Here is a 13,280-nt window from a genome sequence, read left to right as displayed (position 1 = left end):
CAAAATCGCACGTGTGCACAGCATTTCGAATGAATACACTACTATTCGGGGATTAGCTTTATTAAAACACACACACACACACACACACACACACACAAGCAGAATAATATCCATTGGAAATTCTTCGGATGTGCTCAGCGAATTTACGGCACGCATTACGTATCGTACGATATCATTACATTATTATGTTTTATTGGTGTAGTAGGTGTAATGACGACATTAATTTTTAATATTATTTTATGCACTCGCTCGTGTTCCAGCTGGACGGTCGAATGTTGGCGGGTCAAATGAAACGTGTCAGCGGCGGGGTCGGTAGAAACATAGCCGACGCTTTGGGCCGGTTCGGGCACGATGTCTGTTTCTTGACCGCTGTCGGGGACGATTCCGACGGCCGCTCGATAATCAAATCACTCGAGCACATTGTTAGTATATATTATTATTATCATCGTTTCGTTATCTCTTGCGAGATTATCTATGCCAGCTATAATTTATCGTCGTCTCAGAATGAAAAGGTTCTAAATACATTTTTTTTGAAAAATGTTTTTTTTTGCATATTATTATTTAATATTTTTTGTTGTATAATTCAATCTTGAAATCGTATCGATCCGTTTATTATTCAATGAGATACAGAGAATGAAAAATATTCTAATTCATACGTGAATGATAGGTACGGGCCAACTTAAAAACGTTCTCCCGAACAATTACAAAAAATTACGTTAGAACCTTTTCATTCTGAGACGACGTTATGTCATCGAGAGACATCGATTTCGTTTTGTTTTTTGTAGAACACGGACAAGATCTCCGTGGTCGGCGATCAGTCTACGTCTTGGTGCGTGGTGTTCCAGAACCGGCAAGGTGACTGCATGGCGTGCATCGGCGACATGGAATGCCACAAGCGAATAACTATTGACATGGTAATTTACGGGCCCGACGACGTCGGATTATAATTTATAATTTAATTCCTTTTGAAATATTATCGAAACGATTTAATACCGGGGACGTGACGCGGTCGCATGCATATAATATACCGCTGTATTGGTAGGTAGGTAGGTAGTATGTACTAGGTACCTATAGTACATAAGTGTGTACACCGAGTACAACCTAAAGTCCTTAGACGAATAATTCGTTTCCTCTGTTAATTGAGTTTCTTGATACCGTCACAACGACGCGACGTTTCAATCACACCGCAGTGAACCACTTCTCTCTGTCAAGTCAATATTTTTATTGCTTCGACAAAATCGAGTGCTCGAGTACCTATACTCGATTAATATCCATTAGTTTTAAGGCTTCATTCATTTATAATATTTTATTTATGTTGCTACAATAGAAATTACTAACTTAAATTTTTTTTAAACATATTTTGATTAATTATTCAATATGAAAAATGATAAATCAATGAAATTCATTGAATAAATTTAAATACACAATATAAACAAAATGCTGAATGTCAAATAACTAAATGTTTTTATCAATGATAATATACATTTAATATAATACATAATATACATATTATACAATGTATATTTTATTATTGATCTTTTTTTACAACTTCAGCGGCGGAAATGACCATTAGTTACATTGTAATAATTACTGATTACCTACATATTATTTTAATGCAAGGTTAGATATATTACAATAATGGTACTTAATATATAAAAGAAAATACAGTAAAAAATCATCAATTGATTTAAATATTTAATTTTAAAATTATATTTTACCTATAAATTAATTTGATTTTAAAAACTTAATAATTAAGTAAATTATTTTGGTTCGGGTTTGGTCCGAGAGCTAATAATATATGATATTATATACCAACTGATTATATGTACAGTTAAAATGAGAAAATGTTAATTAAATTATACTCCCACTTATTTTACATTTAATTTCATTTTTCAAAAGAGCTATTATATAAATATTCACATTCACATAGGTACCATACTTTTAGGTGCAAGGAAATTAAAAGTTTATTTACTATAGTTTTTATGATTATTACAAGAATAATTCTAGTGGTATTCAAATAAATCTAAGTAGTAAAACATTCACGTTAACTTAATGACTTGATGAAAATTAAAGTTTTTGTAATTATTTTTACTGTCTGAAATAATATGTACTTAACAGACTACAAATTTAAAATGAATTATGGTACTTAATATTTTGTATACTACGTTTAGTTTGTAATACAAAAATTGTCTTGCCATTTATTGCGAAACTAAGTAAAAATTAAAAGAAATTAATTTAGAAAGTTGTCAAATACGATCATCGAACAAATATATAACAATGTAGAATGCAATTGCTCAAAAGTTTAGTTTCAATTAATTCTATCAAAAAGTTTTCAATTTGAAGATCGAGTTGAATCATGTGAAACACGGTATTGCATTATATATTTTTAAATTGCTATTGCTCATAATAGTTATAACTTACATCTCTCTCATAGCTCTATAGCAATCAATTTCTACAATTCTACGGTACTATTAAAATAACTATTAACGTGTCAAAGTCACTTTTAATTTGTTACGTTTAGTTTTTTAATTATTATTGCTTATCAATCTGTTAAACAAAAAAAATTAAATATATGATTTGGGGTAAGGAGCAGTTAATCTTACAATAATGTTTCATTTTAATACTCTTTACAGTTTAAACTTTTTGTGGTCTTAGAGACCTAGAGCAGTGACAATAATTAAAAACATACATGTAAGATGTAACACTATATAAACTGTGTATATTCAATGCTGTAATATTATGAGATGCTATTTTTCAAACGACCCTGTGATTAAAAACTGATAAAAGAAATCATCAGTTTTTAACATAATTATGTTAAGCATTTTTGAATTAATCTAACTTATGTACCTACATCAAATTCAATGATAACGTCAAGTTCAAATAGTTTCAATATTATTTCAGAGTAATTTTATCTGTTATAATTTATTGCATTGACAATTAGTTTTAAATTTATAAAACCATTTTGATCCCAATAATTTTTATTTTTGACTTTGACCAGTAAGAAGTGGGGGTCATAGAAAAGAACTATGCACGCTTTTTACTTTTTATGTTTGAATTTTATATTACTTAAATTATTAATTAAATGCCTACAGGCTACATTTGTACAAATCTCTTTGTCTCATTGTACAATTTCATTATATCTAATTTGTAGATTAGAATAATACGTCTTTTACCTGGAACTTTAGAGGATATTGATACGTTTGCTTAAAATTATAACGATTTCACTGCTGGAAACCATTTAATCACCACGCTAAGTGATTTTCTGCACAAAAATAAAAAGAGTTGGTATTCGAATCCCTGATAGGTAGTTTAGGGAGCACCTAGCATCTAGCCATTGTTGTCTAATACCTACTTGATAGATTGTTCTTCTTTGAATAATACGTTTTTATTAAAATAAATTGTATAATAATTATAATAATTTTTATTATTTCACGAACCTCATCATCGGTATTGTAATGACATCATTCCGTGTCCGAAAGATCAAGGAAAATATTGACGCGTTGTACAAGAGTCCGCTCGTGGTTATCGATGGAAATGTTTGTCCGGAGACAATGGAATTTGTAATTGGATTTTGTAACGAGGAAAATATACCAGGTAAGGGCCCGCGATTTTCCAAAACGGAGTAAATCTCTTTTGGCAATTTTATAGTTTCTCTAGTGATTTGTGATTTGTTGTGCACTGCAGTATACTTTGAAACAACTGACATTGCTGTGGCTTCCCAACCATTTCATTCGAACATGTGGAAAGGGCTTTCCTTTATGTCTCCAAACTTGAAGGAGCTACAAGAAATTTCAAAAAAACTTACAGGTAACCATTATTATATTTTGATAAAATTTTAAAATTGGTTCTTAAATTACACGTATACATATTTAACACATTTTTTTGATTGTAACATTTATTTAGTGTTTAAGTGTTTTTATGAACTTAGAGTCACACAGTTTGAATGTACCATAATAAATATTAAATTTAGTTGCCAGTCTTACATAACACCATTGTTTGCAAAATATTGCACGTACTTAAATTTCCTCACTTATTTTAAATGAAATAATTTTGAAAGTGTCAACAAACATCAACAAGAAAACAAAAATATCATTGTAGTATTTTCATAAGATATATATATATTTTTTTTTTTTGATAATTTACTACCTACTTAATATTTTATTTTTTTAAGGCTACAAATTATTAATAATTAAAATATAATTTTCACTAATTGCAATACATTTTTTTTCAAATAATTTTTTTTCACATTGAATATTTTCTATGGTTTGCAAAGGCAATAATACAAATTAAAAAATTATTCATTTTTATTGTTTTCTACTTAATGCTTATTTCATCAAAATAAAAATCATCAAAAAAATAAAATATTTTTCAGCAATGTATAATATTTTCTTTTAGGAATTCTCAAATTAAAAATAAAATTGCATTGGTACATGTTTTGTCATTCCTTACCGCAAAAGTTTTCGCTGCTTACAATATATTATATTATAATTCCAATTGATTAACTAGCTGTTCCTTTTAGTGCCTCTCGCAGTTATACATATTTGCTAAAGGGCTAAAGGCGTTTATCACTGTTTTATTTACTTATTTAAATTAGTTACGCATAAGAAGTTGTATTGCACATTTGCACATGAATAATTTTGACGATCAAACAATGCACAATCTGTTCATTTATTTTCTAGGACGTTACGCCTTCATTAATAACAACAAATATAAACAGTATAACTATTATTGTTTGTACACAAAGTTTAGGAATCACATTAATAAACAATTTAAAAACACTAATTTATAATTTAATATGTAGTCCAGTATTGAAAGTCATTAATTTAATATGTTAATTATTTTAGTTGTCAGATGAAAGCACCTATATTATTTTGGATCATATTATTTAATATAGGTACTAATAATTAATATGGTATTAAGTATAGATTCTATTCTATTTTCTTATATGTTTTTGGGCTGGATACACGATAAAATATTTCTGACTGAAATTTTTCTTAAGGTTTTCGTTGTAATGGTTACTATTATTAACAAAAACATATTTAAGATTCTTATAGATTTCCCTTGTAGAGGAAAAAAAATCATGTGGCGTGCTATAGTTTTTGTTTTTCTGACCAATTTCGTAAGGTATTTTCGTTGTCATAGTTACTATTATGAACAAAAACATATTTATGATTCATAGATAGATATCCTTTTAGAGGAAAAATATCAAGTAACTGTTCTATTTTTTTTTTCTTAGAACTTATACTAAATTTAACAAATGATAATACAGACGTATTATTAATATGTTGGAAGAGAGCCAAAATTATTATAATTTATTGTTGATATATTTGATTTACCCGATTACCTGAATTTAAAATTCAAAAAAATTATAATATATGTTTTTAACAAAATTGAAATAGCTTTATTAAGGGCCGTTCTTACAATGTCCGGTAAAGTGTCGGTTAACGCTAACCGACTGATAACAGATTTTATAACCGGCAGAATTCGGCCGGTTAAGTGTCGGTTAAGTTTAACCGGATATTGTAAGAACGGCCCTTAGAGTTATAGAGGTAATTTATATTAATATTTTAAAAGTTGAACTACATCTTTCCATTAGTTTGAAAATAGTTATGTAAATCTTACAGACTACTTAAAAAGCGAGTAGAGGAACATATTAATATGCAGGCGATATGCTCGAGGAAAAACGTCGTGTGACATAACACAAGTATTTATTTAGCATACGATTCACTAGAAACCATAATTATTTTTCTATGAGAATAATATACATACAATATACATTAGACATGTTCTATTTATTTTCTGCTTTTTTTCGGAGATTTTAAAATGAGTACGTGGTAAACCATATTATGCATTCTTTAACTAAAATATTTAAAGACAACAAGCAAATTTGGCTTTGATCATCTTTATTAAAAATAACAATACTATCTACTAATAATGGATGTGTATGTAATTTTATATGTAGACCTCAACCTTTATATAGTGCACATTGTAACAATACCGTTTCTCGCGCCTGAGTGATCTAAGCGAGAAGAGTGGCTTAATTCAGAAACCGTTGACCTGTCAACTATTTAAAAGGGGATTCTTTTAAATTTGAAAAACTCGTTTTCTTAAAATTATTAACTTTTTTAGAAATATTTTTTTTTTGTAATAGAAGTCATTGCAAAATAACATTTTGAAAAACAATTTTTATGTTTTTTTTATGCCCATACATTTTTAATTACATATTCCAAAACAGATGAATGTTTTTCTAGGATAATATATAAACATCAAATTTGAGTAGTATAGAAAATGTCTCCAAAACCGAGAGGACAATTGCAATGGAGGAGCACGTAGGGTCTTGTCACCTATAATAGTTTAACACAATAAAACAAAACACAAAATGTGTTCGAATTTGTGCAGGAAAAGAATACTAAGGAATACGATGGCTTTAACATTTGCACTGTCTAACGTGTGGTGTGGACACTGCAGAATATATATAATGTACATGTGTTTGTATTGGTGAGGTAATCGTTAAAATCGTTTTTACGAGTCAAAAAGAAAACGGAAATCAACGGCGATGCGAGGATAACTCGCGAAAGTGCTGTTATCGATAAGCAAACCACAGACTTCTTACAAATCCCTGACAGCAAAAGAATTGTGGGTTTTCGTCGCCAATCGGAGATCGAAATCTCATGATTACTCTCCCGTGTATTTTTCATTACTTATATATATATATTAAGTGAAGTGTCAGAAGAATAAATTGGCTCAAAAACGATATACATATATATCATATATATTTTTTAAATTATTATTTCATATTTCTATTGAACGTGTCAGTTTTTTTATTTTTTATTTTTTTATTGGAATACATTTGTATTCTGTTTGTAGAAAACATGGCGTTACGAGGTATCCCTATTGAAATTTATATTTATTACTAAATCCAAAACCGTGGATATTTTACGGTGAAATATTAATTCTATAAAATACAAAATAATATTATAGTACATTATTATTGTTGATGCAAATTCACAAAAAGCATCATTTTCTCTACCTACTTTAGTAGTTATTACTTATTCAACTCGAATTATGTTGCTGTATAATGGTTTTATTGCCAAAAGTAAAATCTTCATAAAAGTTATTTTATGAGACATTCAAATATATTATTATTATTATTACTTTCAACTAATTTTTTTTTTATAAAATAAATAATTCTAAAAAATATATTGACCGTTGGTTTGTGACAAATTTATTCTTGCCATGTTTTGTATATAATTCGATATAATAATCCCATTGTAGTCTACATTTATTGTATGGAACAATAACTTTAAATATTTTGAATGATGTCTATGTATTTACATTTTAAGGGTTACTTCAAATAATATAAAACATTATTATTTATGACCTTATAAATACTGTGGGTCTACAGTTATTATACACATTTCATATTGTTTACACTTGAATTTAAAGTAATTTATTAAATAATAATAAGCTTTTAAATGTTTTAATTTTCTATATTTTTTCTTGATTTATATTTTTCAATACAATTCTTGGGTAGATAGAATCATACTTAAATGATTCAACGATCGCGTAATAATAATGTGTGTTTTAAATAGATGTTTTATTAAACTAGCATGTTACTTTTGTTATTTTTTTTAAAAACTTTTTACGATAGTACCTGAATACATTTTTTTATGTTTCGATTCTTGAAGTAATATTATGTAGACCGGTTAGAAAATATAATAATACACATATTTTGAGTATGACGAAAAATTATGAAAAAAAGGTAACTAATTATAAAAGAAATAATGAAATGTCTGACTAAAAATTCCATTATATATGTTAGCTCTGTTCGGTACCTATTAAATTTAAAATGAGAAGCTAGTAGCTGCATTAATTTCTTTGAGGTTTAATAAGAGTACACATCTTTAATCAAGAACGGCCATTAACTAGTTAAGTTGTATTACTTGTGTATAAACAAATTTTTAACTTCACTCGAGTAAGTTGGAAAGAATTTACACAAACATCGTTTTTAATGAGAGAAAAAAAAATTTTATTTTTACTTTAATTAGTCAACTGCTGGTAAACGATTTCAAAACTATATACTGCACAAAAATATAAAAATACTATCTAGTTCTGCATAGTTATTATTTACATTTAACCATCAGTGGTGCAGGCATCAATCAATATTGTTTATGCCTGCCAACTGCCAAAGTATTGAGGAGAGTTATAATAAGTACTTACTTAATTATTTATACTTCTCAATTTATGTCAATTAGACATATCTTGTCGCATATTATACCATTCAGGAATTCGGTTTGGAGATTTCTAAAATTATTAAAACAACATTTATACCAGTTAAATAATACCACAGCTGCTTATGGCGTAAATTATTATAATGGCATAGGCAAGAGGTAACATGTTGAAAAAACTATTATAATATATGATATCATAAATAATTTAGATTTGTTATAGTTTTCGAAACGGTTGTAGTATTATCGTATTCGGCTATTTGTTATACGTGGGTACCGTGTAAGTAAGTATAAGTACCTATTTTAAAACTGAAAAAATATATATATTTTTTTATTACAAATCTAATATAATGCCAATAAAAGTCTATTAGGTATAGGTACTTAATAACAGTCCGCAATGTACCTAATCATAAAGATTTTTGGACGTGAAAAATCGGTAAATGAGGATTCATATTTTCATAGATGTTTTCGTCTATTTTTCCATATTATAATGTACTGACGGGTGTTTTTGATGATTAAGTGTATTCAGTAATTTCTATTTCGCTCATCGCCAACACTCCAGTCATATTATACAACCATTTAGATGGAGTTGATTTTAAATGATCAATGACTCAGCGTTGTTTAACATTTCGATGGAGCCGATATGAAACTAAAATTCATGGTTTTACATTCACATTAATATATTATATCATCTCTGTATGTGCTATAATTCAATAGCAATACATTTTCCACTCGGCCAGTCGACTGCCCATTGCCCGACGAAACTATAGATATAAATACAATATGATGGTAAAAATGATTTTAAAACGTACCTACAACCCATCAAAAAGCACTTAACAACCGTGCCAACAAATTGTTTTCAATCTGAAATTGAATTTTGATTGATTCTTTACATAATCTAATTTCAAATTAATTTTGCTTTTATTTAAAAAAAAAAAAAATACCGTAGGTACGCGGTAATATGCTACTCGTCGTACAATTCGGGAAACGGGATGAAAACTATTTGCAGAATAAAATATGTTCACCGTACGTACGTTCGTCTGACAAATACCCACTTATTTCCGCGGAAGCCCGTCTAATGCAGCGAGACTGAGCAGTATTTTAATATTTAAAATGTATGTCTTGATGAACCAAGCGGAGGATTTTTTTTTCGTTCCATCGCGGATAAAGTAAAACGTTGATTACCTAACAATAATTATTTCGACGGATATAATATAGCTGTATACAAGTGTGTACACAGTCACGCAGTAACAGTAGGCACATACTACCACACACAGTCGTCGGTAGAATATGTTTTGACAAAATGTTTGCCGCAAGATTTTTGTTTTTCATTTGTGTACTCCCAACGGTGCGTATACCGCGGTGTACACTATACATTTCTCTTTCTCGACGACGAACAACGTCGTCAATGATTAATGTACCAAAACTTCTTACATGAATACCACTCAGACGTCAAGAGCCAGCGTGTAGAGATGCATGCACAATAGCGACGTATTGTCTTCCATCAGCGGTTTATAGCGAATGAGTTATTCTGAAATCACTCGGAACTATAAAAGCATTGCAATTATTTTGATCGTGAACAGTGGCGGGTAAAAATTTCAAAGAGGGACAAGAGCGGCGGCGCGGTGCGACAGAGATAGAGAAATGAGAAAATAAATAAATATAATTTAAATTTTATATGCTTCTTCAAATTCAAACTTCATTTGAAGCTTCAAGTTTTTATTTTTGGCTTGTTGAAAAAAAAATGTAATAGCAATGGAAAACCGTTTATTTTTAAATTAAAAAAGTTGATTCTACCCCTCACTGCAAAACGTCTATAAAATGATTATATAGTAGTTATACTTCTCTGCTTATTTAAACACAGAAATATGATAATGCAGAGTTTAATCCTAATTTATTTTATTATTTCTAACAAAGTAACAAATTGTTTTTAAAATAGTCAATTATGAACACTAATGTTAAAACATTACCCATAATGACGTTTCATGAAATGTTATTTATTTTGTTAGTTTTATTATAGATCAATTAAAAATTAAAATATTATGGTCCTTAAATAAAAATATGATTACGTACTAAAGAAAAAACAATGCATTCAACATTACCAAAATTAGCTTGTTTCCACTGATGAATAAATAATTTTACCTTCACATTATGATTTTAAAAGAAATACGAATAAGAGACAGTACAATTTTATGTATAAAATAAATAATGTGTAATAACCTTCTACCCCTCAACACATACTCACTCATGTACACACATAATGAAAAATAACCATTAAATAAAAATTAAAATTAAATCTTAGTATTTTATCTCTTTTATTGTATCTCTTATTATTTTTAAGTTTTAATCGTGTAAGCACAGATATTTGATACATAAATAATAAAGGAAGGCAATATTATGTACGTTTTGTAGTACTATTGTTGTTCAAAAAAGTGTTTTCTGTAAAAATAACACATCATTGTCAAATCAATACTTCCTCAGCACTACTTAAAGTTTAAAACACGAGAATATTATTTATTTATTTAGATAATAATAATTTAATTATATTGCTCTTTCGGGCAAACTTCATGTTATAAAATTTAATTAAATTTAATATCTAAACAGTAAAAAGTATCATCAACTCAAAGTTCGAACGAATCCATTTTTATCAGTTGTTTTTTTCATTAGTTAAAAAATGTAAACGCAGATTTTTAAATTGAAACAATTTTAATGTGACCGGCTGTACCAGGGGAGGTCCGTAGAGGTCCGTAATATATAGTATGAATACATGACTCGTTTCTGAGCAGCCTCAGGGTTTTTATTGACTTACTAAATTATATTACTTTCTATAACTAAGAAAATGTGCATTATCAGTTCCTTCATAATAATTATTATAACATGAACATATTTTTGTGTTTTTGTTTGATATTATATTTTTATTAAAATTGTATAACGTCCAAAGGTTACCTAACGTATTTTTTAAATGTATCATTCGATTAGCACGGTCATTAACAATCGTTGAAACATTATGCCCTAGATATTATACAGAAATACTCCATACTTGGACTTCATCTCCTCTATTATAATATACACATACCTAACACGTACCTAAGTAACACTGTGTATGGGGTTATAATTTATGTTTGGATATGGTCTATGGATATACGAGAAGATTAAAGCGTTTGATTACATACTTTGGACCTTAAGTGATAGTGATCAAAATTCCTGTATAATATTAAAATATACAAATCTTTTAACATTTTTACCGATCGTGAATAAAAATAATGCAAAAAATCGTTTGTTAATTTAATGTTACTTCCCTAAACACATAAAAATATGTACGCGGGTGTTTAAATCGTGAAAAATAAACAGCGAAAATAAAAATCGTGAATGGTTTAACATTGAAGGAAACAATAATAGAGAAAAGCAGGAAATTCTTCTCGGATATAATATCTATGTAGTAGTTATAATAATAATAATAATACAAAAATATAATCATACAAGAAAATATGTATTGGTCAGTATTGTTACAGCGTGTAACTATACCTAAATAGAAAAATCACAATTTCATCTACGTAATTTCGTACTTTCGGGTCTCGAATCGAGCAGTAAAGATAAGCGGTTGAGCCATCATCATCAGTGAAGTCTGAGTCGTATCAGTGTCGTATCTGTCATTTCCATTTCGTATTATTACGTCGTGTAAAACATTTAAAATGTTCTAATTATTATGAAATCTGTTCGCAGTGAAGCAGTCAAAAGAACAAAAATCTTTTAAACTTAAGTGGTTATTTTTGTTTGCGGTTTTCACACAGACTAAACTTATACTGACAATACACCATTAAGTAAATGTAGCTTATATTTTAATACTCTATATATCAGTCAATATTTATTCGTTATGCTTTAGGTACCTATGTCTAAATCGTAATTTATTATTTATGGCATTATTGTACAATATATAAACACTATTACACTATCACTATATGATTTTTATCTTGAGAAACAACGGAGTGTTATACAATAGCATTATAATGCTATCACAATAGGAAGTTATATTGTGATAAGTGGAATTTGGTTGTGATCTTGGGAAAATCTGGCTATCCAATAATAAGTGATACCACTTTGGCTTGATTCCATATGTCAGCTAATTTTATATACTTAGGTACCTTTGTATATATAAATGTTGTATCGTTTGGTTAACGAAAATAATAAAATTGTTTATAATTTATTAATGTATGTATTATTATTATACGATAACTTGTACGAAAAATACGTTTTGGTTATTTACTAATGAGTACCTACCTATCTATCAGTAACGTCTTCACCCACGGGTGTCCCAAACGAATGTTATACAAATGGTTGGGTGAATCAATTTTTTTCTTGTTTGTTTGCATAATAATATATAGGTACTTAGGTCGAAAAATTTGAACTGGAAAGAAAACATATGATATTATTTTTGTGCACAAATGAGGTATACCCGTAACAGCATTATCGATTTTCCGCACATTTTCACCATATTCTAGAATCAACCCGAAAAACTTAGCTTTTCGTCTACTAATTACGTATAACTACATATTATATTATTGTGAAACCATTCAAGTCATAAAGTACGGTTTATTATTGATGGATGCGCATTAGGTATTGTGTCAAAGATGTGTTTTAACTTTGTCACGTTGATTGTACATGTCATATTATATATTACATTTCGTTTGAATGATCGTCTTAGAAAAATAAAAAAAAAAACATGATTCTCTCTCGAAATCATCTCGTATAGTATCAGAGGACATACCTCGGAGCAGTCAATCAGGATTTATTCGCGTATGCATCCTATATTATACGTATATTAAGGTATAGGTACTTATATACTATACGCGAATAAACTTAAGTCTCGACGATATAATAGCTATATGTAGTCGAAACTAAATAAATTTGTCGGGTACCTGCAATGGTGTTTATGTATTTTATTGGAATGATGAAATAGTTCCTAAAGTATTAATCTCAGTTCATATTACGGGTAGATTATAAACCGCAATATTTGCCGTGTTCGCATTGGAAGACAAAAGGGTGGTGCTGTTT

General features: G+C 28.6%; 1 protein-coding gene across 1 annotated transcript in view; it reads left to right on the top strand.

The window, feature by feature from the left end:
* Nucleotides 1-239: 239 nt before the first annotated feature.
* LOC100570291 (uncharacterized sugar kinase YeiI) overlaps nucleotides 240-13,280 on the top strand; it is a 66,931-nt gene continuing 53,890 nt past the window's right edge. The window contains exons 1-4 of the mRNA XM_029490695.1: nucleotides 240-422; nucleotides 786-914; nucleotides 3,480-3,594; nucleotides 3,685-3,807. Coding sequence (XP_029346555.1) covers nucleotides 240-422; nucleotides 786-914; nucleotides 3,480-3,594; nucleotides 3,685-3,807 — 550 coding nt within the window. The remainder of the gene's footprint in view (nucleotides 423-785; nucleotides 915-3,479; nucleotides 3,595-3,684; nucleotides 3,808-13,280) is intronic.

Source organism: Acyrthosiphon pisum, chromosome A2, assembly GCF_005508785.2.
Source record: "Acyrthosiphon pisum isolate AL4f chromosome A2, pea_aphid_22Mar2018_4r6ur, whole genome shotgun sequence".
NCBI classification, from domain to species: domain Eukaryota; kingdom Metazoa; phylum Arthropoda; class Insecta; order Hemiptera; family Aphididae; genus Acyrthosiphon; species Acyrthosiphon pisum.
The sequence above is the reverse complement of the archived record's forward strand: the minus strand, read 5'-3'. Positions and strand labels throughout refer to the sequence as shown.